General features: G+C 35.3%; 1 protein-coding gene across 1 annotated transcript in view; it reads right to left on the reverse strand.

Moving 5' to 3' along the window:
* plcl2 (phospholipase C like 2) overlaps window positions 1-23,366 on the reverse strand; it is a 64,098-nt gene that overhangs the window by 22,766 nt on the left and 17,966 nt on the right. Inside the window, exons 2-3 of the mRNA XM_079625376.1 lie at window positions 13,523-16,009; window positions 5,868-6,071 (exon numbers count right to left, since the gene is read on the reverse strand). Coding sequence (XP_079481502.1) covers window positions 5,868-6,071; window positions 13,523-16,009 — 2,691 coding nt within the window. The remainder of the gene's footprint in view (window positions 1-5,867; window positions 6,072-13,522; window positions 16,010-23,366) is intronic.

The following is a 23,366-nucleotide window of genomic DNA, read 5'->3' on the forward strand; positions in this document are numbered from 1 at the left end:
CAGTTGTCGGGAGCAGATTATCTCTCAGAGCAACAAAGAGAAGAGCGGCTGCTTCAGTTGTGACGGGTCGTGCTCAGAAAGCTCTCGCACAGATCAAGCACGAGTGTGTGGACACTTTCCAAGACGACACACACACACGTTCTGATGGCCTCTTATGTGTTATCTTTTTTTTTTAGGTTGGCTACCAATACATTTTAGGATACAGTTTTGTATTCTGATATATGTTTTTAAAGCACTTCACGGAATGGAGCCAGAATACTTACAGTAGCTGAGCTTATTAAAGAGTCAGTTCACCCAGAAATGTAAACTCTGTCAGCAATTCACCTTTGGCTAAGCCCCGCCCCCCTTAGTTACTGTTGCTAGGTCCGTCAACTTCATCTGGGCTCTGGTTTGTTCTCAACATGGCTTATGCTGTGACGGCTCGTCCTGATGAAATTTTATCAAACTTTTATAAAGCAGCAAATAAAGTGTCTGATAGAAGTAGGCAGAAGCGGCTCAGTGTGCGTTCGAAGGCTTTATTCAAGACATACCGGCGAAACGCAACAACAACAAGATCCAAATAGAGGCAAAAGCATAACGGTCACAGTCAAAACATGAACCACAGCATATCCTAATGGAGACGGAGACTGGGACTCACAATATCAGGAGCAACACTGTTCATGCAGAGCTGGGTCTCTATTCACTTCTATAATCGTTATTACAAAGCAAACGGACTACGCGAGTATAAAGTTGTATTATTAGCAGCGTGTGCTAGCGTATCAACAATTAGCGTAGAGAACCGAAATCATGACATAAAACTGTCTAACTAGTATAACTCACAGTAAGGTTAAAACACAAAAGTGTGTTGTTGATCTTGAGGGGTTTCGCTGACTGAGGACGTCCACACAGTTTAATCCAAAGACGACACTTGTCAGGATTTGACCGGTTTTGGGAAGGGAAAAAACGGACCCCGCCTCCAACCTCTCTGGGAAACGTGTATCTGTGTTACAAACGCCCCAGACACAACGCTTAACCATATTTTTGGTAAAACTACGACGGTAATAGCCTGCCGAGACCAAAGATATGAGACGCCGGTGTTAAAGTCAATGGAGCGCTGTGAACAAGTGTCGGACCGCTGTGGAGCTCGTTCATGCTGTGCTGTGATTGGTCAATCTGCATTCTAGGGCGTGGCTTAGCCAAAGGCGAATTCCTCTCCCTCATGTTGTTCCCCGTCAGACTTTCCTTCATCTTCAGAACACAAATGAAGGTATGTAATACCCGATTTCTAAACTTAACAACTATCTTATTAATTATTAATAAGCAGTAATTAAGTTTATTGAGGCAAAAGTCATAGTTAATAGTGAGAATTGGACCCTAATTTAAGTGACGTATATTTAAAAAACACATTACCATTGAAAAGTTTGGGCTCAGTAAGACTTATTTTTAAAGAAATTATTAATTTTATTCTTTATTCAGCAAGGATGCATTTAAATTGATCAAAAGTGACAGTAAATACATTTATAATGTTACAAAAGATTATATTTCGAATAAACGCTGGTCTTTTGAACTTTCTATTCATCAAAAATTTATTAAAAATTAATTTAATAAATCATCATATTACACTGATTTCTGGAGGATCATGTGACACTGAAGACTGGAGTAATGATGCTGAAAATTCAGCTTTGATCACAGGAATAAATTACACTTTACTGTATATTCATATAGAAAACTGCTGTTGTAAATTGTAATATATATATATTTTTAAATAATATCCCCGTTTTTCTTCCTGTATTTATGATCAAATGAATGCAGCCTTGGTGAGCAGAACCCAAACTTTTGAATGGAATTGTATTTCACAAAAAAAAATATTTCCAAGCCTGGAAAACCAGTTAAAATTCCCTGATATTTCCATGAGTGTGTGTTGAATGAGTTTTTGTTTGTATCTGTGAGAGAGAAACACACACAGCTGCAGCCTCCGTCTCATCACTGACACACACACACTGTCATTACATTACTAATGGCTGAACAAATTGCAGTCTTGGTGGCAGATAAACCACTATGAGGGAGTATTTATAGAGCGAGGGACCAGGAGGAGGACAACAGACACCCCTTGTTCAACTGGTGCACACACACACACACACACACACACACACACACACACACACACACACACACACACACGTTTTTGTTCATGTTGTTAATGTTAGTTTGTTCATGCTAGTTCACAGTGTATTAACTAATGTTAACAAATACAACCTTTAATTTTAATAACTAATATTAAATTAATAAATTAATATTAACTAAGATTAATAAATGCTGAAGAAGTGTTGTTCATTCTTAGTTCATGTTAACTAATGAACCTTGTTGTAAAGTTGGTAACACTTTATTTTAGTGTCACTGTTACATGTAATTACTGTAATGATAACTATAAATTATGCATAATTACATGCAATTAACATGTAATTATGTTATAAAAAATAAATCATCCTAATCATAACCCTATAGGGTAACACTTTATTTTACGGTGCCCGTGATACAGAGTAATTACATAATTAAGTACTTAGTAGTAGATGTTGTAATAACATGTAACTACATGTACTTAACATGTAATTAAGTTATGGAACAGCCTGTACTTACACATTGTAATTACACACATGTAAGAGGCAGCTACTGTTACACATATGTAACAAGCCGGGTCAGTTACATATGTGTTACCAACTTGGTACAATGTAATTATATAAGAAAGTACTTAGTACTACACAATGTAACAAAAAGTACTTAAATATGTTACTAAGGTGTGAAAAGCCTGCAGGGGTAACATGGGCTGTTACGCCTATGTAATGGTCAAAGTCTGTAACACAGCTGTTAATGTAACCGGGAGATCCAGATCTGTACTTTAGTTTGGATTAACTCACTAGTTCACAGCATAAATACATGTAGTAGCTTCCTAATTACATTGCAATTACATAATATTACACAGGGATTAGCTACGTAAAATAAAGTGTATCAAGAATGTACTTAAGTGTACTTCATGTGTATCTACATACCTTATCCATCTGTACACATGAAGTACACTTAAGTGCAGTCTTGATACACTTTATTTTACGTAGCTTATCCCTGTGTAATATTGTGTAATTGCAATGTAATTAGGAAGCTACTACATGTATTTATGCTGTGAACTAGTGAGTTAATCCAAACTACAGTACAGATAAGGTATGTAGATACACATGAAGTACACTTAAGTACAGTCTTGATGCACTTTATTTTACGTAGCTAATCCCTGTGTAATATTATGTAATTGCAATGTAATTAGGAAGCTACTACATGCATTTATGCTGTGAACTAGTGAGTTCATCCAAACTACAGTACAGATAAGGTATGTAGATACACATGAAGTACACTTAAGTACAGTCTTGATGCACTTTATTTTACGTAGCTTATCCCTGTGTAATATTGTGTAATTGCAATGTAATTATTAAGCTACTACATGTAGCCTATTTATGCTGTGAACTAGTGAGTTAATCCAAACTACAGTACAGATAAGGTATGTAGATACACATGAAGTACACTTAAGTACATTCTTGATACACTTTATTTTACGTAGCTAATCCCTGTGTAATATTATGTAATTGCAATGTAATTAGGAAGCTACTACATGCATTTATGCTGTGAACTAGTGAGTTAATCCAAACTACAGTACAGATGGATAAGGTATGTAGATACACATGAAGTACACTTAAGTACAGTCTTGATACACTTTATTTTACGTAGCTTATCCCTGTGTAATATTATGTAATTGCAATGTAATTAGGAAGCTACTACATGCATTTATGCTGTGAACTAGTGAGTTAATCCAAACTACAGTACAGATGGATAAGGTATGTAGATACACATGAAGTACACTTAAGTACAGTCTTGATACACTTTTTGTTACATTGTGTAGTACTAAGTACTTTCTTATATAATTACATTGTACCAAGTTGGTAACACATATGTAACTGACCCGGCTTGTTACATATGTGTAACAGTAGCTGCCTCTTACATGTGTGTAATTACAATGTGTAAGTACAGGCTGTTCCATAACTTAATTACATGTTAAGTACATGTAGTTACATGTTATTACAACATCTACTACTAAGTACTTAATTATGTAATTACTCTGTATCACGGGCACCGTAAAATAAAGTGTTACCCCCTATAGTATGTACATGTAGTTAATTATATTATTACTCAGTAATTAAATGTATAGTTACAGTGTAACGTAACAATGACACATTACAATAAAGTGTAACCGTAAAGTTTTACTGAAGTTAGTTCACATTCCATTAACTAATTTTAACAATATTTTAATAAAATATTAGTAAATGTTGCAATTAACATTAACAAATGCTGCAGTTCATTATTAGTTCATGTTAAGTAATGATAACTAATGCTCCTTATTGTAAAGTGTTACCCAAAAAAACATATTTAAGGTTAAAGTGCTGTTAATAAAATCTACAAGCTGATCAATAAGCCAATTTTTGATATGCTGACGTGCAAAATTGGCTGTGATATGAATATGGATCTGAACGGAAAGCTCGGAGACTTTAATGCCGTAAAAATGTTGGGTTGTTTTAACCCAATTTTGGGTCAAATATGGACAAACCCAAACGTTGGATCAAAAATGCAATTTAAAAATGTAACCCAATGGCTGGGTTTGTCCATATTTGACCCAAAATTGGGTTAAAACAACCCAGCATTTTTTTTTTTAGAGTGTGCTCATCAAGCTGCACAACACGGCTGTTCTCCGGGCAGTTTTCCCAGGAGTCGGAATTCACAATTTGTGACGGTGCATTATTCACACATAAGCAAAAACAAAAACTGTTGGAACGCATTATCATGAGCCATGAATACGGAGCTGGTTTATTCATGGCACCATTACAACCCATCCAATCTGAGTCAACATGCATTCAAAAAGCCTTTGCATTTCACGACTACAGGCTTCATAAAATCATGCAAACCACAAAATGTGCGAGATTTCAGTGCAGATATTTTGCAATATTAAAATAAAACAAGGTTCATTAGTTAATGTATGAACTAACATATGAGCAATACATGTGTTACTATATTAGTTAATATTTGTTAATGTAATTTAATAATATTACACTGTTTGTTCATGTTAGTTCACAGTGTATTAAATAATGTTAACAAGTGCATCCTTTGATTTTAATAACGCATTAGTAAATGTTGAAATTAATTAGAGCTGTGAAACGATTTGTTTATATAATATATGTGTGTGTTGTGTATAATTATTTTGTAAATATAAATACACACACATGCATGTATATATTTGAGAAAAATTTTCATTTATATACTGCATATATATTTTTATATCATTTATATTATATATAAATAACACATTTTTCTTAAATATATACATGCATGTGTGTGTATTTATATATACAAAATGATTATACACAGTACACACACACACACACATATATGATGTAAACACAAACTTTTATTGTGGATGCGATTAATTTTAGCTCGAAAATGAATATTAACTAAGATTAATAAATGCAGTAGAAGTATAAAAAAAAAAATCATGATTTGTTATCACAACTTTTTATCTTTTGTCAAATCAACTTCGATAACTAATGTGTGAAGATGACACTATTTTGAGTTTCTGTTTATTAAACCATTCTTCGTCATTGTATTAACTCCAATTTTGAATTACAACGAACTCAAAATTTTAAGGCAACTTGCTTTTTAAGTTAAAAACTTGCATTTTTTTTTTACAGTGTAATGAACCTTATTGTGAAGTGTTAGCATTAAACTTTGCAATGTTAAAACTTGTCTTGGTTATGAATGGATGTGTGTTGCATAAATCTTTCTGGAAGTGTCCTCACCATCTCATAGGCGGTGACCACTTTCTTCAGCACTTCGGGCAGCAGGCCCTGCGCCTCCATGCCGGGGTACTGGTCTCGCAGGTTGAACAGCAGAAGCGGGCTAGCGTCCGGGCCGCTGAGCCGCGGAGACAGCGCTAGGATACACTGCTTCAGGTTAGCCACCGCGGACAGACCACACAGCTCTTTAAACGGCACGATGGCATTCTGTGGAGGACAAGCGTGCACATTAATGCTTTACAGCTCGGGATCATGTCTCTCTCCACATGTTGTGCTGCACCATTCATTCAAATTAAACAGTAATTGCTATAAGGCTGCGGTTTAATTAGATAAATATGAATATGTGCTGCGAGTTTCAGAGTAAAGCATGGCTCACTTTAATGCACATTTGTAAACGCATCAAAATAAGTATTAGTATTGCAATGTCAAATAAAATTATTAAATTACTTTTTTTTTATTAATAATTTTTCTTAAATACTCTATCTTTATATACTCTAAATGTATATATATTTTTGCATTTAAAAAAAATTGAATTAATAATAATTAGTATTATATATTATATATATATTATTATTAATAATAATAATTATAATTAGTCTTATAATACATATTATACAAGTAATAATAAAATAGTTACTATTATAAATATCATTATATAAATAATAATAAAAAGTATTATATAAATATTATTATTACTACATATAATTATTATTTTTATTATAAATATAAACATAAATATTAATAACAATAATTATTAGTATTATATCAATAATAATAATAATTACTATTATAATTATTAGTATATCAATATAATAATAAATATGATAATCACAAAATTCATTAAAAAAAAAAAAAAATTACAATCAAAATTTTTATCAGAAAAATCCCTTAGATTTTTCCACAATTCATGCAGCCCTTTTTCAAAATAGCTTACAATTTAATAGCTACAAATTGTACAATACTGGCTGGCTACGCTTATGTTCGAAATGGAAACAAACATACTGTGCATACATCTTTAAAATAAGATTTTATATATATATATATATATATATATATTATTATAGTCATATTATATATATATATATATATATATATATATATATATATATATATATATTTTTTTTTTATAAAAAAATAAAGCCACATGACCTCATCAGATTGCATATTTAAATCAGCAAGTGGTGTCTACCAGTAGTTATAATCTCAGAAATAAATACATTATAATGCATAAACTCTTAGCAGTCCAATCAAAATTTGATTCAATAAAAAAAAATCATGGCTGATAATATCACAGTACACTGAAAATGAAAGGTAGAGTGCACTAATATATATAGTAATCCAGTTCAATAGTGCACATCTCATCCGGGTATGATGCATATTGCATGCAACACATTACATACTGTACATGCACAGATATACATCACACACAGCAGAAACAGGACGAGTGTAGTACGGGCTTTACACACACCGGTGACCTAGTTGTGGGAGGTGGCGAGAAAACAAATGGCAGCAAGATGCCGACTTCCCCATAGTGAACGTCCACGAACAAGAAATGCAATAGGAAGTGGTTTCAGTGTGTGTGTGTGTGTGTGTCTTCTACAAAAGCACTGCTCTGAATGTGGGAGGAACACGTCACTTTCCTCTAGTGTGTTTTAAACACAAACAACAGCAATATTAAACAGGGCACATTCACACAGTGTAAATAGTGAATGTTGCAGAAGCGCCTGGAAATGTTTCCACGGGAAGAATGCAATGTAAACAGAGCTATTAAAACACCCGTAATGTACAGTGTGTGTGAGGAATAGCTTGTGCTGAATAAAGCAAACACTGAAGCAGGAGACCGTGTGAATGCTGCCTCATCCATCCTCGGATTTAAAGCATTTAAATGTACAATCATTGGGGATGGGTGTTTTATTAAATAACCATAATATACTCATTATGTTTTTGCTGGCAATATACAACTAAACAACTAAACAACAATTTAAATTATTCTTGATTCAAAACTCTGTTTCAACCATTTATTAGCATTATTATTCTGAAAAGATAAAGTAATGTGTGGCATATATATATATATTAGGGCTGTCAAAAGATTAATCGCTATTAATCGCATCCAAAATAAAAGTTTGTGTTTACATAATATATGTGTGTGTACTGTGTAGAATTATTTATATATATAAAAACACACACAATCATGTATACATTTAAGAAAAATTGGTTTATATATAATATAAATTATATAAATGTATATAAATGCAATTATTTCTTAAATATATACATGAATCAATGTGTGTGTATTTATACATAATAATTCTACACAGTACACACACATATATTATGTAAACACAAACTTTTATTTTGGATGCGATTAATCGTGATTAATCTTTTGACAGCCCTAATACACACATATATATATATATAGCGCACTGGAATAGACTTGGGTGGTATCCAAAGACTTTAGGAGCAACTTAAGATTAACCATATAAAAGTGTTTAAAACACACATATTTGTGGATTGGAATATAATATTTCACAACATAGTTAACAATTTTACTATATACCACAATGTGAATGCTGCTTCATCCATCCTCTGATTTAAAGCATTTAAATGTGCAATAATTGGGGATGGGTGTTTTATTAAAGGTAGGGTAGGTCAGAATTGTCTAAAAAAACTTTTATTCAAATTTGTTTAAACTGTCTTTATATACCAATACATAATTAAAATGCAAGTACTCTGAAATAGAGAGTATAAAATCTGAGTGACTCTAGTGTATTTAATCTTCAATAAACACAGCTCATTAATTCCATTCAGTCCCACCTAAACACGGATGCGCGACTGCGTGTGGGCGGAGCCAGTAATAGCGGCGGTAGTCATGGCGACGGAGAGTGACAGTCGCGCAAGCCAATCACTTGTTTCGTCCCGGTAGGAATTAATGAGCTGTGTTTTTTGAAGATTAAATACACTATAGTCACTCAATTTTTATACTCTCTTTTTCAAAGTACTTACATTTTAATTATGTATTGGTATATAAAGACAGTTTAAGCCAATTTGAATAAAAGTTCTTTAGACAATTCTTACCTACCCAACCTTTAAATAACCATAATATACTCATTATGTTTTTGCTGGCAATATACAACTAAACAACATTGTGAATTTCTGAATTTGAGTTTTGTGAATAAACTGATTCTTGATTCAAAACTCTGATTCAACCATTTATTTGCAGCATTATTCAGAAAAGATAAAGTGTGTGGCATTTTTAATATACAGTTTCTATTTTATATAAATACATATATATATACACAGGTATATATAGCCTATATAAAAATTTAAGCACGCACTGGAATAGACTTGCAAGGTATCCAAAGACTTTAGGATTAACATAGATAATTTATTATATACAGTATTAAACTATTTAGACGGAAGCTCGTTTTTATAGCTAATAAAGTTTTAAATATGGATTTTTTTTTCTTACAGAAACCCAAAAGGTCTTTATTAACCCCCTGGAGCCGTATGGATTATGTTTTTATGATTGATGGATGCATTTTTTGGGCTACAAAACATCACCCCCCATTCACTCCCATTATAAAGCTTGGGAAAGCAGGATATTTTACTTCTGAAAGAAGATAGTCATTTACAACTTGGATGGCTTGAGGCTGAGTAAATCATGGAATACATTTTATTTTTGGGTGAACTATCCCTTTAATGGTTCATCACTTTTGAACAATAGGTGGCGCTGTGACCAAATTGAAGTGGTGTGGTCAGAGTAAGGTCACAATGACAGATGCACAGTTTGGTATCAGTGTGCCAAAGCATTGCAGAGATACAGCCTCAGTCATGGTGGCATCAGGCCTCAGCTTTACGAAAACGGTTTCGTCAGTCGATGATGATACGATTTGATCTTGGTGAAAATCAGACCAGCGGTCTAAGAGGAGTTTGAAAACGTATGTTATTTAAGAAAATCATAATGGCGGACAGGAATCGGCCGACTATAGCAAAATTGGCATCTATGTTCTCGGCATGACTTTTCAGAGCAGATTCATTACAATATGCTAATTTATTTTTAGGGCTACATGATTAATGTAATCGATTTGGCCCTAATACAAAGCATAAATGTACACGATTAATGTAATGTAACCGATTTGGCCCTAAAACTAAGCATCAACAAAAAGAAGCTGCATTCAAATATTAATTTGATTATAACTGCTCCTGGAATATGAGTGAAGGTCATTCTGACAAAATTGACAATATGTGACCCTGGACCACAAACCCAGTCACATGGGTCAATTTCTAAAATTGAGATGTATACATAATCTGAAAACTGATTAAATGAGCTTTATATTGATGTGTGGTTTGTTAGGATATGACAATATTTGGTCGAGACACAACTATTGAAAATCTGGAATCTGAGGAGCAAAAAAATGTAAACATTGAGAAAATCTCCTTTAAAGTTGTGCATTTATGTTCACGATTGTGCTGCATTCACTCACAAAAATACATGTTTTATATATTTACGGTAGGACATTTACTAAATATCTTCATGGAACATGATCTTAATATCCTCATGATTTTTGGCATAAAAGAAAAATGGATAATTTTGACCCATACTATCGCCACAGATATACCCGTGCGGCTCCAGACTGTGTGTGTGATCCAGGGTCACATATGTGCATCTAAAGGCAACAGACCAAAAACAAATTGAAACACCATCTGCGGTATAATCTTAAGACGACGAAAAAAAAAAAATATTTCCTGACTTCAAAATGCTTTCCTGTTATAAGAAAGCGCTCCTTTTATCCATGAGACGGCCTAATCTCTTCTTAAGGGGATATAACTGACACATGCCTCAGGACATGCTAACCCGGTGTTATGCAACATTTTCCACATTAAATATTAAAAAGGATTTTGGCTGATCTCCTACCTGTAGCCTATATATATATTATATATGAGTATATTTTCAGTTCTCATGGCTAAATAAGGGACTGCGGTTGATCCTCGAAGTATTTTTGTGCCAGTCTGACAAGTTGTGCAACCGAGGAATTACAACTGATTAAAATCAGCTCTTTTGTTTTGTGTTTATCAGTGCCAGAGATTTCGGTTCAAATGCTCTTGGCCTTGTGAAGAGAAACGTCCTGTAAGCGGCGCTTCCTTCTCAGGGTCGACTTTCTGATGTGCACTACATTTGAGAAAACTTTCTCACGCTATGAAGAGAAGACACTTGCCACAATGAAATAAGGCTGGAGAGTCTTGGCAAGCTTCAAACTAAACATTTGCTGAGTCGAGGCATTTGCATACTTTGCAGACACTGAATGGGTGAATCTCACAAAAAAACTTCCCAGATTATATTTCACATACAAATCTAAAGAAAGAATTGATATTTTCATTAATCGTCCCACAAACAAGACCCCAGACCACACAAATATCATTACCATAATGCTGATGTTTTTTTTTTAAATACAGCAATGATTTTTTACCATAATATTTACGTAACCCCATCAAAAACATATTGAACAAAATCTAAAATAAGATGTACATAGATAATAAACAATAACACTACAACAATAAAACCAACCCCCAAAATGTAATTACCATAATGTAATATGATTTTATTAATATTGCATTACAGCAATGATGGTATGCTGCTTTAAATAAATAAATATTTTACATATACAATTTATTTTTATTTATTTAGCCATGTATAATTCATATATATATATATATATATATATATATATATATATATATATATATATATATTCATATATATATATATATATATATATATTTTTTTTTTATATATATAAAATTGATTTCTTCTTATTTTAGATTTTGGGATGAATGCAACAATATTCACCTAAACATGTTACTTGTGGGTTTATTATGTCTTTGCATTCATATTCACCTTATTTTGCAACTTTTGAAATATTTTCATGATTTGTTATCACAACTTTTTATCTTTTGTCAAATCAACTTCGATAACTAATGTGTGAAGATAACACTATTCTGAGTTTCTGTTTATTAAACCATTCTTCTTCATTGTATTAACTCAAATTTTTAATTACAACGAACTCAAAATGAAGGCAACAAGGTAACTTGCTTTTTTAAGTTAAACCATTTTTTTTTTTTACAGTGTGGAAATAAGCTATTTTCTTTGAATGTGTTTGACTTCAGATTCATTAGCGCCGATAGGCAGATAACTAGAAGAATAAAAAAGACATGAGCTACAAACCAGTGTGTTTATGATCATGATAATGAAATTAAAATGTTAACAATTAAAAGTTTGCAATATAAAGCAGCATAACGGACTGTTTTGGTTTAGGTATAAAAACTGTAAGCAAATGACAACGGAAGCCAGACACATTCAAGTTACAAATTGCAAACACCTGGGGCCTCATTTATAAAACTGTGCGTAGGATCCGCACTAAAAGTGTACGTGCGCCCGAAAGCCAAAAATGGCGTGCGCAAAAACATATTCAGACTTATAAAACCGTGCGTACGCCAGAACCTGCGCAGAGTTCATTTTATAAATCCCAGTCAGCGGGAGATTGTGAACATGTGTCTCCTCCCCGAAATAACCATACATGAGCTTACAACGCCTAGTTTTACTATGCATATCCTCATCTGCATATCATTTGCATATTATTATTCATCCACGTGATTCCATGTTTAACGGTACAAGACATTAGGAAAATATGAAATACGGATGTGCCGTCACATTACATTAATAAACATCATTTAGTAGCCTATCCATGCCTTGTTTTTGAATAAATAAATCAAATAGTGTAAAATACATTTCAGAGAAAGTTTTTCTCAATCTTTTCCACTGACCAAAATAGTCTTTTTAATTGATTTATTTTAATGGAAACAGATCGACCTTGTTGTGCATTATATTTGCAAAATCTGCTACTATCATGATAAGCGATTATCTCTGTAGTTAAAACATTAAAACACAACATGCCAAAGGAAAAGTGTTCAAAAGCATTGCATCCACAACAAATATTTATTAAATATATATACATATTTGTAACTTTTCAGTAAATTTCATGTAGTTTAAGTGTTTAACTCCATTAATGAGAATGGCATATTTAATCTAAATGTTTAGCAGAAGTAAAACATAGTTTAAATCATTATTTTATTTAAACTGTTATGCACTGTAGCCTATTTATGATTAGGACTCATAATGAAGATTTACGGTTTTACTTCATCTGCCGTTAGATATGCGTCAGTTTCACTAAACGGCCCAACGCGCTCGCTGGCGCGGACATTTAAGGTGTGGATATTTGCTTTAAGCGATAGGCTTGGTGAGTGAAATTATATTTGTATTATCTTTCTGTATTATCTTTCTGAATGTATGTATAATTTTATTTTGATTTTCTGTCTAAAAGTGACCAAAAAGACATGTAACTCCAGCTCACCATCGGTGTCGCCAAACTGCTCCATCTCCAAAACGTTCGTACGCATATGTCAGAGTTTGCGTGCAGGTGCGCACATTTACCCGTCAAGATTGTTTTTATAAATCACAACTTATGTGTGTACGCAGCAGTTATAAATGAGGCCCCTGCTCTTTTAATAAAATCAAATAAATAAGGTGGATATAGCCTTTCTGGCATTCATTTGAAAACAAGTCACGACTCTGATCCTGAATAAGGTGAGCGTTATCTCACCTGCATGTTCTCTCGGAGATCAGTGGCCTCCTTTAGTGGCTGTGCAGCAGATTTAAAGACTTCATCTACAGCTTTGATGAGAAGTATCCTCATGCTGGCGTATTCCCGACCCCGCTTACTCTTGCGGACTGAAAGCCCCCTTTTGTGAGGCTTGCCCCCGCCACGGCGGTTTGTAATGGCCACGTGGACGAAGAGCCAGGCGTGTGGAAGGACTTCACCCGTCAGCGACTGAAGGGGAATGTGGCGGAAGCCTGGCTGAATGCATTCAAACGGGATCGTGTACTGACCGATAAACTCGTCCCCAATGTAGTCGTCATCCAGAACGACAAAGCGCACCATTGCCAGTTCCGGAAGGTTAATCTGAAACTCGAAACTCTCATCAAAGATGGGGTTGTCGCCATTCTGATGGACCGTTTTAGTCCTTTGCTCTGCACAATCCGCAGGGATGCCATGGATTTCAACGTAAACGTAGGGATCGACCACATCGCCTTTGGCGCCTGAGCCTTTGGGTTTGGGGAAATTTTGTCCGCTAATGATCTTTATGTGAAGGAGCTGTGGAGACACTCCCGGGACTGAGTCTTTAGTATTGGCACTGAAATAAGACACCTGCTCCCTCATGATAGCTGGGCGTAGAACGTAACCACAGTTGCCATTTTGTCTAAACCAGCCGATGTTGAGGTCCATCATGAGACCTGGAGTTTGATAGTTCATTGCTACTATTTGACAGCCACATTTCCAAAAGTCCTGCGGGTTCATGTTGCTGGAATCGATTCGCATTGGGCTTGGGTAAACCCTCGCTAGGAACTTCTTGTTGTAGTTAACGAAGTCACCAGGGTGGTCAGTAGCACAACGACTGGCGAACACCTCATTGAACGAGCAGAGCTCCCAGTGCTTCTGGTTCTGGAAAGCAGTCTGAAAATCCTTAAAACTAACAGACTTGCATAAGGTTACCATTTCGGAGAGATCCTTGGAGAGCTGGAAGTTCTTGGGTTGAACAACCGTCCGCTGTTCACTCCCGTCGCTGTTCATCCGCTGAGACATTTCCGCACCCTCGTCCTCATCCGTCACCTCGCCTTCGGAGCCGGTGCAGTTGCTCGCCAGTTTCTTTCCTTTCAGAAGAATCTTTCCCTTTAAGTCCGAGGGGGACGGAAGGTAGCTCTCGTCGAGGTTAGGAGGATCCGAGTGAATTCGGTCTCCTAGTATTTTCTTCAGGTGCTGAAACATTACCTTCTGCTGCTTCAAGGAACAGTGGTTCTCCAAGCATAGGATCAGAGGAAATTCTGAGGCCACGAAAGCATACTTGCTAATGATGTCGATGACGCTGCGAAAGACAATCTGCGAAGTCATCGTGTGGCCCGTGTAAATGAGGGGTTCGTTATCCGGCCCGTCCCACACATCAAGTTCCACACTCCTGCAACCCATCTTTAGGGCACGGATGTAGCCGGTAATGTCCGAGGGACCCTTGAACTGGTCCTCAATCAGGTAAGTATTGTGAGACGAGTTTATGTAATAGTGGGAAAGCGGTTGGTTCATGTCTTGGCATACTGTTTTTTGCTCAGGATCAAAGATGTGGCATTCCCCTGACATGAGGTAATTGGTAAACCCATCCAGGGAGAGCCATCCCTTGAGTTGCCCTTCCTTTGAGGGTTCATACTTCTGAATAACTTCCACACTAATGTCTTCGCTCACCTTCGCCATGCCTTGCTCGGCCTCCAGAAAGATCATCAGATCCTTGGTGTCAAGGAACTCCTTGTTGCTTGAGAACTGCACCAGCAAAAAGTAGATTTCTGGTCTCGTGCAAACGTCGTGAAAGACTTCGATGAACTCCTCCTTGGTCACGTTAGAACCGGTTTTATCCCTCACTTTGTGCAACTCTTTGAACTTCAGCTCTATCTTGACATTTTTCACTCCAGGACTTAAGTTCTTGATCAGCTGCACGGCCGAACAAAGACTAATGCATTTTCCCCCGATGACGTCGGCTTCGTCGAATAGGTCGCCAAGCCAGGACGCACGCATGTTATCCTGACAGCTCTGAATCATATTAAGAGTGTGTTTTCCGTACGATATTAAGTACCTGAGTCCAGTCACCCATATATTCGCTACATCGGCTGAATTTGCCACTAAATCAAGCGATTCGTAGTTCTCCCCGTAGATGATGGAGAATGCGCAGTCCTCGGAAATCTGATCCGAAATTCCATTGGCCCTGAAGGTGTCCGTGTTCTTACCGGTCCGCACTTCTTTAATTGATTTTATGTCAATCTTCGCCTTGTCAGACTCTTTTTTGGACGGCTCCCACCGCAGAGACTGCATGTCGGCGTCTAGGAGAAAGTACCGCTGGTAGACTCTAGAGTTGGAGCGCACCTTCCTCAGTTCAGACCCGTCCACCATTGAATTAATGCAGTCGCTCGCACTGCTGATCTTCTTCTCCGTCGGCATGCTACTGAACGACACCGTCTTTTTCCTTTCCTTGCACCGCCTGGAACCATCCTGGAAAATAAAGCAATTTATCATCAGTATTGAACTACTGGAGTATACTATGATGAACACTTTCAAAAAGCATGCTTAGAAAGTACACATTTTGTTTGATTATTCATGATTTTATTTCACTTTCGGTACCTGCCGTTCAAAGGTTTGGGATCGGTATGATTTTTTAAATGTTTTTAAAAGACGCCTCTTCTGGTGACCAAGACTGCAATTATTTGATCAAAAATACAGTAAAAACAGCGAAATATTATTACGGTTTAAAATCGCTGTTTTCTATGTGAATATAAAGGACATTTTAATTTATTTCTGTGATCAAAGCTGAATTTTCAGCATCATTACTCCAGTCTTCAGTGTCACATGATCCTTCAGAAATCAGTGCAATATGATGATCTGCTGCTCAAGAAACATTTATGATTATTATACATTTTGAAAACAGTTGCTATTTAAGACCAGTCATGTGCAATATAGTAAATGGTGTCATTATTGATAACATGTTGATTTTAAAATATAAACTACTGAAGTTGCATTTTTAAAGTATGTAAATTATCATACAATAATACAAACTACAGTTTTCCTGTATTTTCACTGTTGTTGTGATAATGCATCACTGTGTTGTGACCAAAAAAACAAGAACATCATTGTGTCCTTTTCTTTTATACCACCCTGAGCCTAGAGGCAGGAAAATATTGAGCTACACCAGGCTTAATTAGGAAAATAATTGCATCCGTTTCACAAAGAGAGAGAGAGAGGTCTTCACTGGGGTATGTGTGGTCTAAGAAAAATGCAATATAAATGTATATGTTCTATTTTTATCACATATCACATATAAAAGATGCACCGGTCGGCCGTAAAGTAGTAATAATAATAATAATAATAATTCATTACATTTATATAGCGCTTTTCTGGACACTCAAAGCGCTTTACATAGAAGGGGGGAATCTCCTCAACCACCACCAATGTGCAGCATCCACCTGGATGATGCGACGGCAGCCATATTGCGCCAGAACGCCCACCACACACCAGCTTACTGGTGGAGAGGAGACTTAACCAAGGAAACCCAGTGCTGCTGTTCTATAAGCGCCCCCTACTGTCAGAGAGTGAATTTGCATTTTATAAAGTCCGTCTAGTATTTTTTATGTAGCATAATTTCACAAAGCTAAAATCAGAGCACGCTGGTTTTGCTTCAAATTTTTAAATTATACAATCTAAATCAAAATTTTAAATCAAAAAAAAGTGTGTAGGTAGCATCTTCGTTTTGATCTTGATTAAAATGCAGTGGTTGCCTCTAATTTCAAATGGCTTCAGACATATATCGATTTTTAAGCCCAGTTTGGCCTGTAATAGAGCAATTAAACATCAAATAAATGTGCTTTAAAGCGGCACTCGGTAACTCTAGCCACCGCTTTGCTGATTTTCTCAACGAGCTCCCCCTACAGCTGCGGTGCGTATATTTTTCACATCACTGTCGTAAAGTCACTTGCGGCGCGCCGGCGCCCTCCTCCCCCTTTCTACCGCTGCTCATGTGCTTTTGTTATGGTCGGAGCCGGTGTGGTGAACAAATGAGTCCCAGACGCACCAACTTTATCGTGTGGAGCTATGTCTACCGAGGTGGGTAATACATCATACACAGTATCATAAAGCAGTTCGTGTTTCTCGTTCTTTCTCGCTTCTCACGAGACTTTCTATTTTCAACTTACCGGGACGTTAGTCCCAATGTTGCAAGGCTGGTTTTCCGCCTGGGAACGCTGGGGGGAGCGGGGAAAGTAACCATTCTCACCAGAACAGATTATTTAACCATCCAAATGATTTCTAAACGGATTTATTCAGCTGAAAAAGTTACCAAGTGCACCTTTAACATGGAAATCCGCAACCGGTATATTAGAATTGGCCCATTTGCTGGAAATAAATAAATTAATTAATTAAATCGGCACTCGGGTTCATCATTAAACAAAGAAGCTGTATTAGGATAAAAGTGTTTAAATTACGTTTTTAATTCCAAGTCCTTCAGATCTGATGATAACGAACAGAATCACTGAAGGAAAGAGGAACAAGAACTACAACTGACTTCCAGCCGCAGCCTTAGATAAAATCAACTGAAAATTATTGCAAACCAGACTAACTTTATTTCTGTCATTTGTCTACAGCTCTTTTTGAGAATTAACAGGTTTAGATGTTCATGTTTTGCTGAAAACTTGAAAATGTGGTCACCGTTATGGTGATCTGTGTTTAATTTAGTCTGGCGGTTTGACTTGTCTTTTCATGTTTGTGGTTTTTGTAACAGTGTTTTGCTGAAGCACATAAATTGTTGTAAAGGAAGCCAAAAACACAGATGGGCAGATTATAAAGGTTTAATCATCATAAAGGAAAAAATATTGACTTGATCAAAAGTAGTTATTTGATATTAAAAGTTTTTCAGTCTGTGCATTAAAAAAAACTACAGTGTATTTAAAAATAAAAATGCCTGATCTGTGCCAACAAAATAATATTGGTGAGAATCTATTGATATTAAATATTTACTTTTGGGCAGTGATACAATTAGTGAATTATTCTACTTTACAAACTCACAAAAAAAGCATAGCGTTAAATTGCCCAACTAAATGAAACATTGATCACCATAATGTGACCAAACATTTCCAATAAACCATCAACATCTAAACCTCTGTTAATTCCCAAAAAGAACTTCTGTAGATGAATTACAGAAATAAAGTTAGTCTGGTTTGTAATAAGAGAGATTTAATGTCTTTTCAGTTGTAGTTCTTGTGTTTCTCTTTTGATTCTGCTCGTTATCATCTGGAGTCTTCAATGCTGGTAATAAAAAATATATATATTTCTACATTTTTGTGTGTGCTATTTGCAGTTACTCATTTTAAATGCTTGACTTTTAAGGAATTAATCTAATTAATTCCTTAAAAGTCAAGCATTTAAAATGAGTAACTGTAAATAGCACACACAAAAATTGAGAAATATTAATAACAGGCAACAGGTTATTTGTTAAATTGAATTAATAATATTGCTTGTAACCTGTTACCTGTAGTAGATTTAGTGTATTATTTTTTATAGTGTATAATTTCTAAAAAAAACAACACTATAAACCATTATTTCTAAAAAACAGATAATTGCATTTAAATGAAAGTGTTTTGAGTGTAAAAGTGGCAAATGCCTAAAAAGTGTTTTGAATATCACCGGTTTCCAAAAGAATCATTACAATGTGAATCTGTAAAATAAACACAATTGAGATTAAAAAAGAAGAGGCTTATGTTATGTAAAGCACTAAATTCACTGGATTATCCACAAATAGGCATTCATGCATCACATGGTTATATTTAAATGACTTCCATAATCTTATTTCCAGGTGAAAGACGGGATCAATGAGGAAAAATGAAGCTTTAATCTACTTGTGACTGGATCACGAATACTCAGCATTACATACCAGAATGGAGTCAGATTCATTTAATAATAGAGAAAATAAAGAAAGAAAAATGTATAATGATATAGTTTACACATACAATGATATATATGGTTACATCACCCATCTTTACGTGTGTGTAATGCTCAGAATACACATTATAATATTAGGCCGAGCAGAAACTGAAGCGTTTGCTCCGGGGACCATGACAGAAGATACGACATTATATAACACACTCATTCATTCATTTTAATTACAGACCTTTGAGCTGTATCTATTCCAACATGAAATGACAATAAATAAGACTTCTCTGAGAGTTGTGACGCTATGATCTGTTTCCATTATGCCAACACTTTCCAAATTCCAATAATTCAAGTAAAAAAAGCATTGTTTTTCGGCACACTAACTAAATTTTTTTTTTTTTATGTTGAAAATGTGAAAATGATGGTGATTTAGTCTGACGGTTTGTCTTGACTTTTTATGTTTGTGGTTTTTGTAACAGTGTTTTGCTGAAGCACATCATTTGTTGCAAAGGAAGTCATAAACAAAGATGGTCAGACGATAAAGGTTTAATCATCATAAAGGAAAAGTGATTGTTTATCTCATAAATGATCAAAAGTAGTTATTTGATATTAAAAGTTTTTCAGTTTGTGTATTTAAAAAAAACTACAGTGTATTTAAAAAGAAAAATTCAGGATGTCTGATCTGTGCCAACATAATAATAATCTATTGATATTAAATAGTTACTTTTGGGCAGTGATACGATTAGTGAATTATTCTACTTTATGATGCTGAAAAATATATCACCTGATCATCTTTTTTTTCATGCACTCTAAAAAATGCTGGATTGTTTCAACCCAATTTTGGGTAAAATGTGGACAAACCCAGCCATTGGGTTACATTTTTACATTACATTTTTAACCCAACGTTTGGGTTTGTCCATATTTTACCCAAAATTGGGTTGAAACAACCCAGCATTTTTTAGAGTGTGGCGTCCTTTTGCAACAAATGATATGTTTTGGTAAACACTGTTACAAAGACCACAAACTCACATAAAAAGGAAAGAGTTAAATTGCCCAACTAAATGAAACATTGATCACCATAATGTGACCAAATATTTCCAATAAAACATCAACATCTAAAAATAACAATAAATAAGACTTCTTTGAGAGTTGTGACGCTATGATCTGTTTCCATTATGCCAACACTTTTCAAATTCAAATAATTCAAGTAAAAAAGCATTGTTTTCGCCAGTTTTCATCACACTAACTACATCTGTGCTAAAGCTCTGCTCATAAACTTCAGAGGATTTTTACCCGTCAGCAAACACAGGCATTCCCATTGTCCCATGGCAACGCCTGTCCCATAGTAACCCTTGTCCCACGGTAACGCCTGTCCCATGGCAACGCCTGTCCCATAGTAACCCCTGTCCCACGGTAACGCCTGTCCCACGGTAACCCCTGTCCCATGGCAACCCCTGTCCCACGGTAACGCCTGTCCCACGGTAACGCCTGTCCCACGGTAACGCCTGTCCCACGGTAACGCCTGTCCCACGGTAACCCCTGGCCCATGGTAACCCCTGTGCCACGGTAACCCCTGTCCCACGGTAACCCCTGTCCCATGGTAACACCTGTCCCATGGTAACGCCTGTCCCATGAGAGGTCAGGCCAAAATCTGCTCCCCTCCAAACACCCGTCTCTCAATATGACGCGGCACTTAACGAGAGTAATGGCCCATGCCAGTGTCAATGGCTTTGGTCCACTGGAAGTTTACAGCTGGGTCAAAGGAAATGTGCTTTCCTGTTGGAAAGAACTGAGCTTTGGAGGTTAACCTATTTCTGGTTCTGCAGTGTGATCATAAAACATCAATGGGAAAATTAGCTTACTAAAATCCTTTTCCAAACTATTAATTTTCCAAACAATATGCAATACGTTTAAAACTATTCTATTAAAACTAATACCGGTAATTGTATACATATTTAACATTTATAACAATATCACTGTATCTTTGTCTGTTAAGTGTTAAAATCACACACATATATATATATATATATATATATAATATATATATATATATATATATATATATATATATATATATATATATATATATATATATATAATATACTATTGTATATACAGTTTGGGGTCTGTAAGATTTTTTTAATGTTTTTGAAAGAAGTCTCTTCTGCCCATTTATTTGATTAAAAAAACAGTAATAATGTGAAATATTTTTACAATTTAAAAATAACTGTTATCTATTTTAATACATGAATGTATAGTAAAGCATAATTTATTGATATGATCAAAGCTGGATTTTCAGCATCATTACTCCAGTCTTCAGTGTCACATGATCCTTCAGAAATCAGTATAATATGATGATGCTCAAGAAACATTTATGATTATTATCAGTGTTGAAAACAATTGTTCTGCAGCTTCATATTTTTTACAGAAACAGTGATACATTTTATTTCAGGATTCTTTGATGAATAGAAATTCAAAAGAACAGCTTTTATTTGACATATAATCTTTTTTAACATTATAAATGTATGTACTGTCAATATTTTGATCAATTTAATGCATCCTTGCTAAATGAATAGTATTACTTTAAACTGCACATTCTCTTCCTATCTCGCATGCTTTCCTATTTCCTTACGGAAATCTAAATGTTTAAAGTGACAGGCATCAAACAGCTCTTCAGTAGAGTAAGCTATGTATTGAGTGTGTGTGTGTGCGCGCGTGTGTGTGGTTATGATCCAGCACAAGAGTGTGTTCTGCTAGACTTGACGGGGTATTATTGTGCAAGCGGCCGGAGGCCTGGAAAAACAGCGGTCGACTCTTACATAAAGCACATTCTTCAAGTCTCATGCAGACTTTTCAGGAATTAGTCGAAACATTATCTTGCGCTTTAACCTTCTCTGCTCATGCCGACACGTTCAGGAAATGACTGAGTAGAAAAAATAATAAAAAAATTAGACAGTGATAAAAATAACATGACACACATGACAACACCGCGGACCACATCTACAACCGATAGGAGCCTTTGGCAAGATCATTTGTGAGAAGCAGAGCACCATCTGAGGAGAGACGCTCGCGGTCTCGTCACACACAACTAAGAATATCTTATGCACTTTTATTTTTTTGGCAAATACAAAAATATATAATTAAATGCTGCAGGCTAACACACATCTGAAATTTCAACGGGTTTTTGTCCTGATAGAGTTCAAAGGTACAAAACCGTTCAAAAGTTTGGCATCAGAATTTTTTTTTTAAGTCTCAAAAAGGCTGCATTTATTTGATCAGAAATACAGTAAAAAAAAAAAAAACAGAAATATTGTAATATTGTGAAATATTTTTAAAATTAAAAATAGCAGTTTTCTATGTGAATATCTAGTCAAATGTAATTTATTCCTGTGATCAAAGCTGAATTTTCAGCATCAGTGTCACATGATCCTTCAGAAATCACTATAATATGATGATTTGACGCTCAAGAAGCATTTATGATTATTATCAATGTTGAAAACATATTTTTAGGATTCTTTGATGAATGGGAAGTTCAAAAGAACAGCACTTCTTTGAAATGGATTCATTTGTAACATTATAAATGTCACTTTTGATAAAGTTAATACATTTTTTTATTTCCTCTTAACGTTTGAACGTTCACTATCGGGCCAGTAAACAAACACTCAGAACGCATTATATATATTAGATTATAGAAGACATTTTTGAAGGACTTTGAAAAGCATGACATTTTCCATGTCTGCGCTCTTTGACGTCACAGTTCAGGATAGTGAAAGATTTGAGACTGTGTGTGTGTGTGTGTGTGTGTGTGTGTGTGTGTGTGTGTGTGTGTGTGTGTTTCTCATCAGCCAATCAGTGTCGTCCTGATGTCATTATTCCTGCGGCTCTGGAGTGGTTGGTCACATGACATTTGGTTTGCACAGAACTGTTAGAC

The sequence above is a fragment of the Phoxinus phoxinus genome (genome assembly GCF_949152265.1).
Source record: "Phoxinus phoxinus genome assembly, chromosome: 10".
Lineage (NCBI taxonomy): Eukaryota > Metazoa > Chordata > Actinopteri > Cypriniformes > Leuciscidae > Phoxinus > Phoxinus phoxinus.